The sequence below is a fragment of the Leucoraja erinacea genome, chromosome 14 (genome assembly GCF_028641065.1).
Source record: "Leucoraja erinacea ecotype New England chromosome 14, Leri_hhj_1, whole genome shotgun sequence".
NCBI classification, from domain to species: domain Eukaryota; kingdom Metazoa; phylum Chordata; class Chondrichthyes; order Rajiformes; family Rajidae; genus Leucoraja; species Leucoraja erinaceus.
In genome coordinates, this window is record NC_073390.1 from 5,996,575 (window position 1) to 6,015,904 (window position 19,330).

Here is a 19,330-nt window from a genome sequence, read left to right on the forward strand (position 1 = left end):
TCTACATTGGGTAATAGTGTGCATTCACATTATCAATTCCCCTTGTGATATTCAAGCAGTGTGAAAGCACTGAGCTGGGTAATACCACGACAAATTTTGATTAACCAAAACCAGATCCCTAATGATCAGATGTAGGGTATAGAAGGAACAGAAGCCATTGCTACAGATATCGATAGGCAACCAACTAGGGAGTTCCACTTAGTTGGCAAATAGCAGGAGGACATTTGAGAAGAACGAAGTAATAACCATGAAAGTCAGGAATGATGAGTACCCCTTCGTCCATCTTCCACTGAATAGAACCTCGTATTCTCACATAGGTCTATTGTGTCCCAGTTGATGCTGAGTGACGTGCAGACCTGAAGTAATGGCCCTAAATGCAAGACTCAGTCAGCCGAATTCAAATCATTCCAAGTTTAGGGGATGCTGGAAAGCTCTCAGAGGAACTGAAAGGTAGCACAACCGGATCATAGGAATGACAGAAAGCCAGAATGAAAGGCTCGAAAGCAGGACAAAAAGCTAATAATGTGCACGTGGGTACAAAACTCATGTTACCTTGTTAAAACAATGATTAGAAGAAATGCATCCTTATTTAAAATGAACCTTAATCCAAATATCTGTTAAGTGGTCACTCTCTCTTCTCCCCTCTTCTGTCAGGGAGAAGATCCAAAGCATGTACCACCATATTCAAGAACAACTTCTTCCCTGCTGTTATCAGACTCTTGAATAGACTTCTCATTTGCTAAAGATGAATTCCCAATCTTCCAGTTTACCTCATTGCTGCCTTTGCACTTAAAAAAATTGATTTCTATCCAAGAGTTTCTGACCAAGATACAAGTTTGACATAATTTAAGAAATCTTCCAAATTTACAACCAAATCCCCAGAAATTATGATATACAGGAAAAAAAAATGGTATGCAGGCTAAATAATATCAGAACCTGCATATCTTCTTCCAAGTATTATTTCCTACACCTTTTCTTGGGCAGCACAGTGGCGCAACGATAGAGTTGTTGACTTACAGCGCCAAAGACCTGGGTTTGATCCTGACTATGGGTGCTGTCTGTACACAGTTTGCATATTCTCACCGTGACCTACGTGGGTTTTCACTGGGATCTCCAGTTTCCTCCCACTCCAAGGATACATTACATTAACAGGTTTGTAGGCTAATTGGCTTGGTAAAATTGTAAATTGTCCCTTGCGTTTGTAGGACACTTGTAGTGTGCAGGGATTACAGGTCGGCGTGGACTCGATGGGCAGAATGTCCTGTTTCTGTGCCGTATTGCTAAATCTAAACCCTCTTAACACAGACACTACCCTGCGTTTTGTTCTAAAATATAGATGCTACTGTCTATGCTACTGTCACTACCAAGTCAAACTAAACAAATTGAAATTGAAATTATCTTTGCATATTGCACCAACACACAAATACTTGGATGAAAAAAGATCTCTGGACACAATGTGTTTAAGAAGGAACTGCAGATGCTGGAAAATCGAAAGTACACAAAAATGCTGGAGAAACTCAGCGGGTGCAGCAGCATCTATGGAGCGAAGGAAATAGGCAACGTTTCGGGCCGAAACGGTGCCTATTTCCTTCGCTCCATAGATGCTGCTGCACCCGCTGAGTTTCTCCAGCATTCTCTGGTCACAATGTTTGTTTAAATCATTATTTGCATCTGGATAAGTAATCATGATAATGATTCCTAATGCTCTTTCTAAAATCTGATTAGCTTCTTATCAGTTATACTAAAATTAATTTATCTTTTGTAAAATTGAACCTAATGGATACATTTTACAAATCCTAACTATTTTTGTTAATGTGTAAAATTTAGGATACTCAAAGTGGCCAGCTGAATTTATACTCCTAAAAACAGAATTGTTCAAGATGCTAAAACTGTACTCTTCATGTTGAATAAACATGAAAGTGTTCCTTTTATTCTCCCTCCTCAATCATTATTACAATCCATTTGAACAGACTGTGCAGAAATTCCGTTTACATTCATTTCTTAGAAAAGATCGAGAAAATTAATGACTGGAAAACAATCATTACTGCTAACAAGGATCAAGCTATCCATCAAGGTATTTCCTGTAAACAAAAATAATTATGTCTGCCTGTTCTTTACTAATGTCTTATGTCTGTCACATTCAATTGCCTCAAAAAATGGTTTACATCTTCACATGCTATATTATGGCCAACTAATGCAGTCTAGTAAAATCGATTGGAAACCTTGTAATTATGCTTTTCGCTTTACACTTACATGTCTTATGTCCGTCACATTCAATTGCCTCAAAAATGGTTTACATCTTCACATGCTATAATCATTCAATTACAATTATGGCCAACCAATGAGACTTTGTACGTAATGTCTTGACTACTTAATTTATGCAAAACATAAAAATGCAGCTGCTGGTAACAAGAACAGAAATACTGGAAGAACTCAGCCAGTCAAATAACATCTGTGGAAAGACAAACCAGCTTATGGTTCAGCATGTTGTATGGCAAGAGGTTTTCAAATACTTCACTAAGGAGGGTAGGTTACATTAATGGCCGATTTCATCGTCCCTGTAACTTTTGCAATGAATTGTGTTGACTTCTGATTCCATCAAATAGTTATGTAATTCTCATTGCCATTCTTTAGGTATTAATCTTACAAATGCTAGGAAGTAATTCAGCATCTGTCAATGACATAATAACTTCAAATTCTTCAAGCACATTTTCCAGTTAGATATTTGTGAACAATTTTTTAAAAATTGATCTTTCTATTCACTGACCTGCAATGACCAAGTCCATTGATATTTCAGCCAAGCTAAAATAACTCACTTTCTAGTGCATACTAATTACCACTTCAGGACGGACCATGTTATGTGCCACAAGCAACTCGGTGATCCTATGATTGAATGTATATTTGAAACATCAGTTTTCATTATTTTCTTAGGAACTAATACGTTTACAAAAATGTCAGTAAATTAAGAGTTTTCAATAAATTATCAAATACTTTATAATGTATTTAAGCCCCTGAGATTCAAATGTTGGTAATTGCATTCTATAAAATTCAACATCTTGAACGTGCATCAAGAATTTTTTTTACATCTATCTTTCCTCTTTCTGATTTCTTGCTTCAAACATTTATGTAGCCTCAAATTCCTCATGAATGTTATACTTATTTCTCTTTAATAGCTCTTTTGGATGGTATCCCATCTCAAGAGTGACTACAAAATAATCCATAAATATTCCTTTTTTTCTACCCATTCATTATTAAGCCTCATTTCTCCACTGCTCACATTCCAAAGTGGAAGTTCATTGCAAATAAAGAAAGGCAGTGCATACTTTTGCAACATGAATCACCTCCTCAGTGAATTAACATAGTCACGTATCCTTATTTAAAATTACACAATTTGCCTTTCAATATTTCTCAGGGTACCATTCCTCAGATTCAATCCTGAACATTCTTTCAGATATGTTGGAAAAATAATTGATTTATGCAGTTTAATTTTGCAATTAAAAAAATACGGAGGCGTGAATATTAGTCACATGGTTATTCAGCAACATTGTTAATCGTCACTGTATGAAGTAGTGATGACAACATGTTGTTTAACTTCATATAAAGTTTTTTAATATCCATGTCAGAGACCAAGTAAAAGCGTCCATACAGTCTTACATTCCTTATCAAACTGACCAGCCGCACCCCGAACACTGCGCATGTGCCCAGCAAATCTGCATTCCATAAGAAGATATTATGAAAACTCAGCATGGATCAGATCAGCAATATAGTGATTGATCTACAGTCACTTCAGTCGTTCATCGGATGGCGCCACCACGGTGGCTGCCTCGCCAACAGTCTGTCAGTCCCCTCTCTGTTTTTATTATTTTAAGTATGTTTTAAAAGTATGATTTATTGTTTCTTGGTTTGTTTTATGTTGGGGTGGAGGGGGGGGGGAGAGAAGTCACAGTCACATAACTCGACAGAGATACGATTTTTCTCCGTGTCGCATCTCCAGAAATTCGCCCTCACAGAATTCACAAATTGCTACCCGAAAATTTGGGATTCTCTTTCATGGAATTAATGTGCAAAAAAATAGTAAATAAATAAACATATTATTTTTTTCTCAGCTTGCATTTCTTGATGTATACAAATTGTTTGGCATTACAGAAAATCACGATACAGCCCATTTTCAAAGAAAGCAACCCCACAATTCCACAACATAACACTGGGTTCTTTCGCCCGCACCCAAACCTAGACATTACACAAGGCAACTTTATCTGAAACCTAGCCTAATGTTTTTCTTGCAGCAGATGAAAACACACTAACTCAAGACAACCTCCTACACAAAGACATTAAAAAAAAAACTGACAAATTGCAGGAGTGATCAAATCTTAAAAGAGCAGCAGTTAGAGAGGCAGAGGAATATAGGAATTCAATTAGTATGCTCCAGGCAAGGGTGCCAAATAGGTTGAATATATTTCAAGATTAGAGGGGAAGTTTTCCGAGATTTAATTATATTAACTGGTTGGTGTTAATATCTTTATATGCTTTTAACATCCAGATGGTGATTTTCAGTCATATTGTTTCTTTTTATATGTGATAGTTTAGTCATGAGTTCTATAGCACAGAAATTGGCATTTCAGCCCAACTCAGTAGTGATGCCTACTTGCACTAATCCCATTTGCCTCCATTAGGCCCGTATCCGTCTATCCTATTCCTATCCAAGTATCTGTCCAACTGCCTTTTAAACGTTGTAATCTGCCCCCACTTACTCTAGTAGCTTATTCCATATACCATGAGCAAATCTCCCCTGCAAGTATATCGGACGGACCCCCAGTTTTATTTAGATAGATAGATAGATATTAGATACTCATCCTTCTTGCCTCCATTAGGCCCGTATCCGTCTATCCTATTCCTATCCAAGTATCTGTCCAACTGCCTTTTAAACGTTGTAATCTGCCCCCACTTACTCTAGTAGCTTATTCCATATACCATGAGCAAATCTCCCTGCAAGTATATCGGACACCCCCCAGTTTAGATTTAACTCATCCTTCTTGTACAGATCACCCCTGTGGAAAAGATCTAAATGATCCAAATGTCCAAAGTACCTATTGTTGATGAACAATTTCTATTCAAATATCATTACTTTTTTTTTGGAAAATGTTTCACCAAAATTAGCTTGTCACGGGTAATATTCCTGATTGGGCCAGGTTTAGATTATTATTGTCACATGTACCGACATAGAATGAAGAGTTGTTTTGTACGGTCTCCAAAAAGATCAGATATACCATACTTGGCCCCATCAGTTCAAACTGCAATACCATAGAGCAAAGGGGAAGATATAGAGTGCCGAATATAGTTTTGATCATTGAAGTTTCCTTAGACAAAGACCAACTTCTTCAATGGAAAAGAGGTGAATCGAACAGTACCCAGGCTAATGGAAGATCCGTTCAGAAGCCTGATAACAGAGGGGAAGAAGCTGTTCGAGTGTGGTGGTATTTTCTTTGAAGCTTCTGTACCTTCTGCCAGATGGAAGCAGGGAGAAGGAATGACTGGGGTGGACAAATCTTTGATTATGTTGGATGCTTTTATGAGGCGGCATGAAGTGTAGATGGAATCAAGAGTGGGAAGTCTGGTCTGTGTAATTGACTGTGCTACAACTATAAAGGGCCTGTCCCACTTTCACGACCTCTGCAGAGTTTGCCCTTGACTCATAAGGTCGTAGGAGGTCGTAGGTAGGTCGTGATGCTAGTCGTAGGTGCTCGTGGCATCAAGTAGATCGGGGCGTTTTTTCAACATGATGAAAAATGTCCACGAGTAAAAAAGGTCGTGAATTAGGTCGTGAAAGTGGGACAGGCCCTTTACTCTGCAATTTCTTGCGGTCTTGAGGAGAGCTGTTCCCAAACCAAGCTGTGATGCAACCCGCCAGTATGTTTTCTATAGTGCATCTGTAGAAGTTTGTAAGAGTCACTGGAGATACATCAAACTTCTCCGAAGGAAGTAGAGGAGTTGGTGTGAATTCTTGCCAGTCACATCAACGTGGTTCGTTCACAACAAATTATTGGCAGTAATAACACCAAGGAACTTAAAGCTCTCAACCATTTCCGCACCATTCATGCCGATTCGGGTATGTACTCCACCATGCTTCCTGAAGTCAATAACTAACTCCTTCGGCTCACTGACATTGAGTGAGATATCCTAACATTGTGTCACTAAATTCACAATCTACATCCTGTAAGGAGTCTCATCATTGTTCATGATTCGGCCCACCACATTGGTGTTGTCTGCAAAATTGTAGGAATTAGTCAAATTTGGCCAAACAGTCATCAGGGTATAGGGAGTACAGTACAGGACTGAGAACACATCCTTGCAGATACCAGTGTTGAGAATTATTGAGGAGGAGGTGTTGTCATATGATTGAGGTCAGTGGGTCAGAAAGTCGACTATCTAGTGGCAAGGGGGAGCCCATCCCTAGGTCCCGGAGTTTGGATGAGATTGATTATGGTGTTGAAGTGAAGGTGTTGATATAGTCAATAAATAGGAGTCTAACATTGGAGTACTTGTTGTCTGATGTCCAGAGATGAGCTTAGGGCCAGGTAGATGACGTCTGCTGTGGGTTTGTTGCGACAGTAAGCAGTAGATTAAGGCTGGCTTGGTGGCTGGAGATAATGTGTGCCATCACCAGTCTCGCATAGCACTTCATGATGGTGGATGTCAGAGCCATCAAGACGGTAGAATATCTTTACTCAGTTTACAAATAACGGAACTAATGGATGCCAATTATCTGCCCACATCCATTCTGATCTGTATTTATTTGGCTTGCGACTCTGTTCCAATGAAACTCTGCAAGAAACAGCACCTAACCTTTCGATTTGCCACATTATAGCATTCCAAACTCAAAGGTGAGTTTAACACTTTGAGATAATGACTCTGCATCTTTAGTCAAGTCAAGTCAAGTTTATTTGTCACATACACATACGCGATGTGCAGTGAAATGAAAGTGGCAATGCTCGCGGACTTTTGTGCAAAGACAAACAACAAAACAACCAAACAAATTATAAGCACAATCAGAACACACATATTCTTTTACCCATAATAAATAATAGAACTATTTAATCGTTCTGTAGAGTTAGTCCTGCACCATCTTCCCGTTTACAGTCCGACTCCTTTTGCCTTTTGTTCGTTCCTCATCCTTCCTCAACCCCAGCCTTTAAATATCCAAAACCGCTAATGCCAACGGAGGCGTTTTGCCTGATGCGGCAGGAACAGACCGTTGCACAAATAAGAGGTCTCTCATGATTTTGTTTGCTCTGGAGTTGCACCTCCTGTTGTATATTTTTCCTGCAGGGGGGGTGATAATCAGTTCCTGACTTGCGTTACCAAATCATTTAACGCACTACTCTCTGCATGGCCCTCATGGGAAAGGCAGAGCAATGTTCCTAAATTAAAATTCATGGTAATGTTCCCGGACAACTTGCTTTCCACCGCCGTTGTTAGACTTTTCATTAAGGCGAATCCTCGGAGACACCTGAATTTCCTCAATTGCCTGAGGTGGTAAAGACGCTGCAATCTTGCCTTACTCACACATATAGGTCCAGAATTATAGATGTCCAGTCATATCCTCGAGATGTGGACTAACCCGTGATATTTTGAACGTGAAAGTTCACCCTATCCACAGGTCCCCATTTATACTCAATACAAGTGTAGGCCCTCGGATGTTGTGCCCTCCTAAAGTCCATGATCAGCTCCTTCGTTTTTTTAATGTTCAAGAGGAAGCTGTTCTCCTGGCACCAGAGTGCTAGATCAGCCACCTCCTCCCGGTAGGCCTTCTCATCATTGTCTGAGATCAGGCCCACCACCACAGTGTCATCAGCAAACTTAATTATTGAATTGGAGCTGAACCTAGCCACACAGTCATGTGTGTACAGGGAGTACAATAGGGGGCTGAGGACGCAACCCTGGGGCGATCCTGTGCTCAGGGTGAGGGACTTCGATGTATTCCCTCCCATCTTGACTACCTGGGGCCTGGCGGTGAGAAAGTCCAGGACCCAGGCACACAGGGAGGTGTTGAGCCCCAATTCCAGTAGCTTCCCGGCCAGTCTGGTGGGGACTATCGTGTTGAAGGCTGCACTGTAGTCTATGAACAGCATCCTCACGTAGACCCCCTTCTGGCTGTCCAGATGGGAGAGAGCGGTGTGCAAGACCTGGGAGACCGCATCGTCCGTGGACCTGTTTAATCAAACATCCTGCAGTTCCATTTTCAAGTTACTGGGTTGAAATGTTAACTCCATCTCTGCACCTTTGCTGCCACACCCAGTAAACGTTTCCAGCATTTTCACTCTATTTCAGACATCCAGAAGGTATTTGGCTTTTAACCCATTGGTTCCCTTTCCTGACTTTTTAATCATTCTTTTTGTTCTTGCACCATCTTCCCTTGTTATCAACTTACTCCTTTTGCCTTTTGTTCGTTCCTCATAGTCCTCAAAGCCCAGCCTTTAAATATCCAAAACCGCTAATGCAAGGTTTTGTTAATTCTGATGACAGGAAAAATCTCTCCTTCCACAAATAAAGGTTGACCTGCTGAACAGTTTTGGTTTCTATTTCAGAACAATGTCTATTTTGATGAAGACCCGATTGATAATCAAATCCCCGACCTATTACCAAATCATTTATTAAGATATCACAAGTACCTTATGGGAAAGAAGATCAGTGATCTTCCTAAATTAAAATTCAGTGGATAGGGGATACTTCAGTTTGGGAAGCAGTTGTTGACTTTTCATTAAGGCGAGTGTCTCGATCCTAACATTATCACATCAGCAGGATTAAAAAGGAGGATGAAATCTTGTCCGTTACATGCACATATAGGTCCAGAATTATAGCTGTCCAGAATTGCGACCGAAAAGCATAACTTAACACGTGTTCATTTTGAACGTGAAAGTTTGGGATATTCAAGAGGTTCCATTTTTATTTAATACAATTTTAGGCCAAAACACAAGTTTTGAAAATGCAAAATATTATAAATCATATTGATTATTCTTGAAATGTTCGATTACTGCACAAGGAAAACAATTTAAGAATTGTTACATGATATAGATGGTTCTAAAATCTAATTACCAGAAGTTTATTTTTAGTGACACTTTCAGAATTCTGCATAAATTGGAGAATTTAATGTGTTGGATTATTTTTTTTGTTAGAAAGGTGGGAGACATGAAGCTAAAACCAGCTGTTGTAACAATCTCAGACTCCTTCTTCTGAAGCAATACCGAGTCATTTAGTCTCAATTATGTTCACCCAAAATTGTTATGAAACAGAATCAGTTGGCATCTGCTCCGAAACACTTGGACATTTATTATTTGGTACTCAGGTGGTGTAGCGTATTGGCTGCACTATGCAATAACAAATCTGATTAGACGCCATATCCATTCCCTCTTAGGGAATTCAGGCAGATAGGAATGTAAATCATCACTAAACAAATTATCACAACTCATAACTCTGTTTTAAACCCGTGAAGTCTAGCATTACCAAATTTAAAGAGACAGAGCCTGAAAAAGATCAACTCCTTCAACAGATTGTGTTTAAATCACCATCAAAATGAAAAGGCTATTGTTCCTTTTTAAACAGAGAAGACTGCTCATCAAATAATTAAGAATTATTCAAAAACAGACATCAACTGATTGCAATTGCAATTTTTTTTTTAAATCAAATCTAGTCTATATAAATTTTGAATTAAGAAACATCCAACTATTGACATTCATTAGTGAAGGGAATTGATTCTTGCTTCATTCCACAATGTTGATTCAAAGGTGCAGTAAAGTAATTTCCATTTATATTTCAACAACTACTTTGAATAGTAAACTGAGATCATAGCATAACATTGTTTCCCCCAAAAATCCACATCATACACCCAATCTAGCTTGACAAAACAGTCATCCAACTCCAGGTGTGTATATCCTGCATGTGACCCTTTAAGAATTTATCCACAGCTTCCCATCCTAAATTATGAATTAAACAATTCAAGATTCTTCAAGAGGATCCTTTGGGATGAATTGGAACACACCAGTAAAAATCAAAGTAAGCAATTTGTGATTTTAATTTCCTTACAAAAAGATGTTTAATTACAGTACACTGAATGATATAGGAGCTTATTTCACAAACCACCTTCAATTTTTAATACGTGAAAATGATCTGCCATTTAACACTGGCAAAGAAAAATTATTTTATCTATACCTGTAGATTGTTTCATTCCTACTTTCACTGTGAAATAAATCAATTGTAATTAAATGTGAAATAAATTAGTAAAATTGAAGATATAAAAAAGGAAAAATTGAAGATAAAATTGAAGGATGGCAGTGTTGCAGCTAGCAGAGCTACTGCTTCACAGCTTCAATCACTAGGATTCAATCCCTACTTGTTGCCAGGGTTGCCACCCCCTCCATCCCTCCTCTCCCCACACCCCCACAACCTCTTCCCCACCGCAGTTCGAAACAGCCAGGGAGACGGTGTGAGCCGGGGATGGGTTGGCAGGCCATTCCATTCCCATTCAGCTTACATTTTTGTTTTATTTATGTTTCTGGCACTCTGTGGTGCTTTGGAGACATGGGATGGGTGTCATTAGCTGGCCAGGGGTGAATTGTAATTTCATTCTCACATGACTTCTGTTGGTCTAGAAAAATGGATAATCCAGAAATGCTCTGGAATCGAAGGTGCTGAAAGAAAGTGTTCAACCTATATTCAAAAGTTGAGAGATGGATTTTTAATCAGCAAGGGAATCAGGAGTTATAGAAATTGGGTAGGACAATTGAATAGGACTAAGTTTGATCAACTGCAATGTTATTGAATGGCAGAGCAGGTAAAGGGCAAAATGCCTTATTCTCATTTCATATAATTCTGTGCATCCGCTTCAATAAAAATAGCAATGTATTTGTTAAAAAATATTAAACACATATGTTGTAAGTACACTCAATATGCAGGGGGTGAGACGGAGAGGTTTGTGAAACTACGAGAAGGTAGTGGTAAAAATATCAATGTCTTTGATGTGTAAACCATGTAGAGGTACAATGCATTCAAATATTACAATTATCAGCAAAAGCAGTACATTTCAAATCAACATGTGCATCTCTATCCCGTTGATCAGATGTTAGGTTTGACAGCACAGCTCTTGTTGTCATGTCTTGCCAACTCTGCTCTAAAATAACCTAACAAACGATGTGGCGTGTGAAGCATCTCCTGCTTGAAATAACTCGGTCATTTCCCAGAAATTAGTTTACATGAGATGCAAGCAATCTTCCTTCAGCCACCACCAGAATTCTTCAGTTTAGATGATTGAATTGAGACCAGAGAACACTCTGGTCTGAAAACCAAGGCATAAAATTAGCGTTGTTACAACTTCCTGCAGTAGCGCTCTAGATCTGCCCACTGCCTGTGCATGCGACTCGAGATGTTTAAATCGCTGGATGAAAGTCGGGCCCAACTTCAACGCCTTCAAAATCACAGATCACAAGTTCAGGACAAAACAAAAGGTTTGTCCTGTAGGACGTTTATTTAACATCTTATCTAGTTTTTGGTGTAATTTCATTTTAATCTGATGATGCGAAATATGTTATTTAGGCCCCGATATCGGCCGTGTCTTGCCTGCCGGCTGTGAGTGTGAGCAAAATCATGGCGGCCACAATCCGATCTCTGTATCATAATCCACAAACATCCACTCTCAAGATAATCGTTCATTATTTTTTGCACAATCAGGTCATGAGAACATCTAAATTATCTATATTTTGTGTTATTGTCTATCCATGATCAATATTTCCATACTAAATATCTGATTAAAAACTTCCACAGTACATAGTATTTAGTCAGATATTTAGTATGAAAATACTGATCATGGATAGACAATTACACAAAATATAGATATTTTAGATGTTCTTATGACATGATTGTGCAAAAAAATAATGATTTTGATTATCTTGAGAGTGGATGTTTGTGGATTTTCAACACATGTCTGTGTAAAACGGCCCTTGCCTGCTGCAGTGATATAAACCAACAGAAATATTTATGGGAATTAAACATTCAATTCCTTTGATTTGTCCTAGAAATTCATGAAAGTGAGATTTAAAAATCATGTTATATTGTGAATTCTTGTGTGAATGGGATCAGTTTGTTATTTGGATACTTTGGCTATTTAAATATTTATTTTTAACCTTTTCTTAAGAATGGGATAGATGTTTAGATCTAGTAATTGAATTTAGATGAATTTAATTGATTTGATGACACTGATGAATATGTAATTATATATAGGATTTTTTCTTTACATTTTTCAGATGCCTCCGAAGAAGAAATGCAAAATTGGCAATCCCAATGCCCAGCCTGGCATAGCTAGAGCTCACCTTGAAGTGAATTTCTCTGTCATGCCCAAGTTAGACTCGGGCATGACAGAGAGGGATCTTAAAAATGGACACAGCTTGTACTTGTATACCTCGTTTGGAAAAAGTCGGTCTGAATGGGAAAGTAGTGGGCAGAAAAGCATGCCATTCGTGGTTTGAAGAGCAAAAAACAATACCAAAACTGAAAGGTTGAGGAAAAACAAGGTGTACAGAGTTGCTTATTGGTTGCAATCTGAGGAGTATGATGATGCTACTGATTATGATATGCCAATGTACCAGCTAGCAGCTGATCTTCTCCATGAAGACTTGGTCTTTTGCTAGAAATTGTAATTTCTTTACCTGTCTGTTACAGACTTACAGCATATAATACAATAATATTAAAGTTCTGATCTTGAGAATATGACATTTTTGAATTTTCAAGGCAGTCTGGGTGTTTATTACTATTTCCGTCACAATAATTAATTTTGTAATTAGCTACTTAATTAGGTAATTAACTAATTATATACTTTAATTTCAAGTCATCCAAGTAAGACGTGTCATATTTGTTTCAGAATGCTTCAATCTATAATAACTGAAAATTTCATTCAGTTCTCTTAATATTTATGAAAGTTATGGGCTTTTATATCAATTAACTGTCCTCGATCACAACCTTTGTGTTAAGTTAATGGAAAAGCAATAGGGAACAAGATGCTAATTTCCGAGTATCAAAATGACCATAACTATTTTAATACTGAAGATATGAAAGTGAATTAGGTATCAAATTAAAGTTTTTCTTATGCTTTATCTGATTGGATAAATTACAGGCTTGATTTTTAACATCTCAAAATTTTGTAACATCCGTAATAAAATGGTCTTGAATACGAGCCACTAAATGTGTGATTTAACATTTTGAAGGTATGTCTTACTGAATCATAATAAGAGTTAGTTTAATTTAAAAAAAAGCAATATAGCATGGATAGTAAGTCTTAATTATTTCCTCAAGAGAGTAGAATTAAATTTTGTTGGGTGAAGTCAGCAGTTTCAATTGTAAACCCTAGGCCAGGTCCATCATGATTTAGACCTTTAACTGAAGCCATCCTAATATCCATCCTCCATCCAAATAACTATATTAATTCACATCACCTTCTTTCTGCCTGGACCACTAAATTAGATGAACTTTGCTAGGCGAGAGGTCTGCTTTAAGTATCACTACTGTGAAAGACTGGCTTAATTATTTAGTTGGTTTCAATGTTTGTGTTTCAATACATGCATTGCAGATAACTTTGCACTAAATACATAATAATACATATAAAAGTATAAGAATTTGTTCCTGAACGATGAAAAACCTAAAATACAGAAAACATTTACCCTGATGTACAAAGTGATAAATAAACACATGTGGAATTACCATCAGTTTATCAAATACACCCATTAAAATTAAACTGCAGCTGTGGAGGAGCTATCTGATACTGTTGAATGCTACTAAGGACCTTCATTATTATTTTTTTAATTTAGAGTACGATCCTATCCAGAATACGCTCAAATTGCAATGCATTGTTTTTATATGTGGAGCAAAACATATTTTTCTCAAAGCAGTCAATACATATTCAACAAAATGTTTTAAGATCACCCAAGATAATATCACGGCTCCCTTCAATTCAAACTAATGATGTTATAAAAAGGATTGTACAAACACACCGTGAGAGAATGTCTGGGAAAATATGCAAAAAAGAATTCCATCATAGAAATAAATCCGTGCTTTCACTAGTCATTGCTCGAGATATATGTGGCATTCCTTTGGAAAACATATCAACCAGCACCACCATGTGGTAACATAAAGAACAACTGGAGAACAAGTAACATCCAACAGAATGTGTAGGAGGGAACTGGTTTATACTGAAGATAGACTCAAAACGCTGGAGTAACACAGCAGGACAGGCAACATCTCTGGAGAGAATGAATGGGTGACATTTCGGGTTGAAACCCTTCTACAGACTGAGAGTCAGGGGAGAGGGAGACAGAGATCTGGAAGGGTACAGTGTGACAACGAGAGATCAAAGGGGACGAAGTTCAAGGAAAATGGAGAATAGATTATTGTTAGCTAGGGAAAATTAAAAACGAGGCGTACAAAGATAAAATGTAATCATGAAGACAGTCAGACTGGTGGGAGAACTAGGATGTAGGGAGAGGGAAAGCAAGTGTTACTAAAGTTAGAAAAGTCAATATTGATACCACTGGGATGTAAGCTGCCCAAGTGAAAGGGGAGGTGCTTTTTTAGGGTGATAACATACAATGCAAATGTCTTCATTGCCATTTCAAACCATGTTTACAATAATTCAAAATCCCATACCTGAATAAAATAAATCCAAGTGATTCCACAGCAGCACGTCTGACATCATCATTGACATCACTCACCTGAAAGGAAGGAAAAAAATCTTCAAATCCAAGATGCTCCTTTAACTACATTTCACTTTCTACAAAGTGATTAAACAGCAGCTACAGAAATCACTTGGTAGAAATAAAGTCAAATGCACCTGACAATAAGCTTTCCTCCCAAATCTTCACACAATTAAAGTGTTTCAAACCCGTAGATTGATTCTATTGTTTCCTAAAGTCATTAATTATATTCTGAACTCAGTGCCAATTTGGTTCGTGTGGTAGCATAATTTCAGCATCCAGACAAAACACATGAAGTGCATATCAATTAAAGAATCAAGGCACCACAATGACAGCAATATTTTCTTGTTCAAATGGCAAATTGGATTAAAACTAATGTTTTGCTCTCTTCATCCTCCCATTATTTCTTTTTCCTCTCATCTAATGGAAGCATTAAATAGCTTGATATTGTCCGCTAGACATCAGGCTGGTTTCAAGCCATCCAGAGATTCAAATACTCTAGGCAGATATTAGAGATTACAGTGCTGTAGGTTCTGCCTCAGGGAGACGAAGAAGAAGGAGACTGGGAAGAATGAAAAGAATAATGGCCCTGTCCCACTGACCGAGTTCATTCCAAGAGCTCTCCCGAGTCTAAAAAAAAAAATTAAACTCGTGGTAAGCACGTAGAATGAATGTAGCTGGTACGTCGGAGCTCGGGGACGTCGCTTAGCTGCTCGTAACGCTAACGGCAGGTAAGCTCGGGAAGACACGTGAAGATTTTTCAACATGTTGAAAAATGTCCACGAGAGCCCCGAGTACCGACGGGTGGCCATTACCGTAAATCTCTGAGTTCAAATCAGGGCAAACTCTGGGAGAACTCTTGAATGAGCTTGTACAGTGGGACAGGGCTTTAACAGAGAGAAAAATAAAAACTTTAAAAAAAAAAAAAAAAATCAGGCTTTGCATGCAAAGTTACTAACTTGAATGTCTAATTGTAGTTGTTCTTTAGCAAAAGTAATAAAATTACAAGCAGGTATCTGAAGGTATAAAAAGTTCCTGAAATTGCTTAATAAATGACAGTAAAAGTAGTAACATTATGATTCTTCTTACAGCAACATGCAGCAGTCTTCTGATTGCCTTATTATTTCCAGAACCACAATATGCCATTGCAACACTGTACATTCCAGAACGTCTGAGAATCGGGTCCTGTTCATATGAGAAAATACACCAATTATGAAATGCAAACGTTTACCACCCTTGGTGGCTAAAATGTGCTAGAAAATACATTTAATTACATTTTTTTATTCTTCTGTAACATTGCCCAGTAATTTTTCAAGCAGTTATAATTTGGAATCATTTAGTTAACCGTTCATTCGTTAAATGACCAGCTAAATCATTAATGAACTTTGAAAACATTACTTTAACCAATTCTTTTTTTTTTAAGTTATGAATTCTCTGGGACCCACTATCATTGACAATCTCCAATTCCCCCTCAAGAAGGTGATGTATAAACAGCTACCACCTTGAAATGTTGCGGTTCAACTGGTAAAAGAACTTTCAGAGAATTCCACTGCGTCAGTGAGATATGAACTCTTATTCATTGCTCCAGAATTATAAGATTTTTCAGCCAATATATTAACTCTGTTCACTTCCTAAGATACTCTACTTACTAGACCTAAAACATGTATGTGAATGTATATACAAAAACATGCATTATATCAAGCAAATTAATTATTCAATAAAAAAAATTGGTCGATGTTACTGCAACCCACTTGAGCTCCCTGTACCATAACTTTTAATAGATTTCCCACAAACACAAAATATATTAGATGGTGATGATTTGGCAGAAAATGTTGACGTCACTCTTACCTTGTCTCTACAAAGACTCTCAATGAGAGCATCTGCTTCTTCCATTCTGCCATACATCACCATAGCAATGCCCACAGCCAAGCCACGAAGAATCTTCTCATGCTGGGTCTCCTGAGCATAACCCACCATATCCTCAATTGCTTGAGCTGACTTGGAGCCTAACATGACCAATCCCAGTGCAAGACCAGCTGCCTCGCCTGCATAGATCAAGAAAATCAACAAATATTTTTTTAAAAATTCAGAAAAGCATCCCGGTTATTTTAAAATAATAAACAAAGAAAAATAATTAATTCCACCTGAAAGAGTTAATCGCTATTGTATCGCTTGCTGCCATATTTAACCACTTTTTGTTATGAAAGAGCTAATTGCTATTGCACTGCTTGCTGGGATACTTGACTATATTCTGCAGCTTTGCTTTTGCCGCAAGCAGAAATACTGATGCCACTAGTGGAAAAGTACTGGTACGAGCTGACAGAGACTGGTACGAGCTGATAACAGAGATAGGTACGAGTTATCACAGAAAAAACAGCTCCATATTAGTATATAAGACCCTGTAAATCTTTGTTAATTGAATGGTAGCTCGGGGAAATGCATGTGTTCTTGAATACATACTGAAGTAATCCCTGCCACTCCCGTCTGACGAATTGAAACTAAAACTTGTTTGGTTTACCTTAACCCATTGTGTTATTGTCTGTTTTTAAGTAGCGAACTTTATCACACCCAAATAAAACTGTATGTGTGATCTTCATTCTACTCAATTATCCAAGTAGCTGCTTTAAAATGGGATAATATTGTTTATACAGTAAAGAACAGAAGGTTTAGCATTCTAACCTCCAATTGCGTAGGATGTGGCTAAAAATGACAAATCAAATCCCCGAGTAAGAAATTATCTGCTGACACCTTACAGCTATAGAGGGAATGTTCCATCTACAATCAAATAGAATTGGTGCCACTATGGTAAAATTCCAATCATGTGAACGTCAATATTTGTTTGCACATCCCAATAGCTTAGCAACTGGCTCACTTGGTTATATATTCGACATTCGCTTTACTCACTATGCCCAGTTTCTTTACACGCCCTTTGCACACACCGTGCTCAGCAGCGCCTTTACTTCCTTAGGAGGCTCAAGAAAGCCCACCTGTCCCCCCAGATCCTGACCAACTTTTACCGCTGTACCATAGAGAGTATCCGGACCACCTGCTTCACGGTATGGTACAGCAGCTGCACTGCTGCGGACAGGAAGGCACTACAACGGGTGGTGAAAACCGCGCAGCACATCATCGGTGCCCCGCTCCCTGCCATGGATGCCCTCCACCGAAAACGGTGTCTGAGATGGGCTGGGAAGATCATCAAAGACCCCTCACACCCCAACCATGGACTGTTTGCCCTCCTCCCATCAGGGAGGCGGTACAGGAGCCTCAGGTCACATACTAGTAGGATGAGGAAAAGCTTCTATAACAACACAATCACACTGCTGAACTCGGAGTCCCGACGATAGATTTCTCTGGTCCCTCCATCCCCTTTGTTTAATAATTCTGTATTTCCTGATTATTCTGTATCTTCCCTCTTTCTATTTTTCTTGTTTTTTTCTTTATGTACAACTACTACGGACTGACGCAAAACTGCATTTCGTTGTACTGATACTTGTATTTGTGCGATGACATTAAAGTTGAATTGAATTGAATTGAATTTTCCTCAGCACTCTTTACACTTGTTGAGTCCCGTTTCCAACACTCTATTTATGATCACCGTGCCCCTTTCCTGCGCTCCCATTACATTCACAAATTCTACATTGCTAGAAAAACTGAGTGCAGTCACCCAATATTTTGTTCTGTCCTACATGCCAATAGCTACCAATATGACTATTTTGGAGTGAGGGGAAGAGAAAGAATTCAGGTTCATTAGAATGAAAATCAAGAGACAGTTAGCCATACAATGGACAATGTTACAAGCTCCATGGAGGGCTTTGCACAAATTATTTTATGTAGGACTATGTTTCTATCTCCCTTACCCGTAACTGCATCATCTTGATATAGATTTGTTTTGAGTAGATCATAGACATCCTGTCGAGCAGTACCCAGTGCAGCCAAGCCAAGACCAAGACATCCACCATGACGTACAATCTACATAGAAAAATAAATGCAAAATCTTCTTTTTAAACACTGACAAGTAAAGGTAAAACTAGATACTTTCTGTAATCTAGTTTGCAAAAACATATACAAGAGATGCTAAACTTATGACAACTGGTAACTTTAACTAAACAATTAACAATGAAAATATAATTTGAAGCCTTGTGACTGTGCTGAAATCATTTTGGTACAAGTCAAACATGATTATTATTTGTCTGCTACTAAAAATAGGTCATAAAATAATTAATTCTCAGCTGGTACATTGAATTACATAAGCCACATTTGACATATAAAACTATCTGGGTGTTAACAACCAACATTTGGAGTACAGAGGTATAATTAAAATTCCAAGTGAATGAGGTTTATTAGGACTGAAACGTTCCCACAAAGCCCATTGCCTAACTGCAGTGTTCTTGGAGTTCTACAAAGACTTCTGTGAGCTAAAAGTGATGGTGGCAGAATTAAATGTTGAATTAATTACATAAATATACAAAGACAGGCATTGCAGGCAAAAAACATAGGAAATAGGTGCAGGACTTGGCCATTCGGCCCTTCGAGCCAGCACTGCCATTCATAGAAACATAGAAAATAGGTGCAGGAGTAGGCCATTCGGCCCTTCG

The 19,330-nt window shown here is 38.2% G+C and overlaps 1 protein-coding gene across 1 annotated transcript in view; it reads right to left on the reverse strand.

Moving 5' to 3' along the window:
• psmd1 (proteasome 26S subunit, non-ATPase 1) overlaps positions 1-19,330 on the reverse strand; it is a 91,950-nt gene that overhangs the window by 41,670 nt on the left and 30,950 nt on the right. The window contains exons 13-16 of the mRNA XM_055645426.1: positions 18,593-18,704; positions 16,581-16,777; positions 15,822-15,917; positions 14,686-14,750 (exon numbers count right to left, since the gene is read on the reverse strand). Coding sequence (XP_055501401.1) covers positions 14,686-14,750; positions 15,822-15,917; positions 16,581-16,777; positions 18,593-18,704 — 470 coding nt within the window. The remainder of the gene's footprint in view (positions 1-14,685; positions 14,751-15,821; positions 15,918-16,580; positions 16,778-18,592; positions 18,705-19,330) is intronic.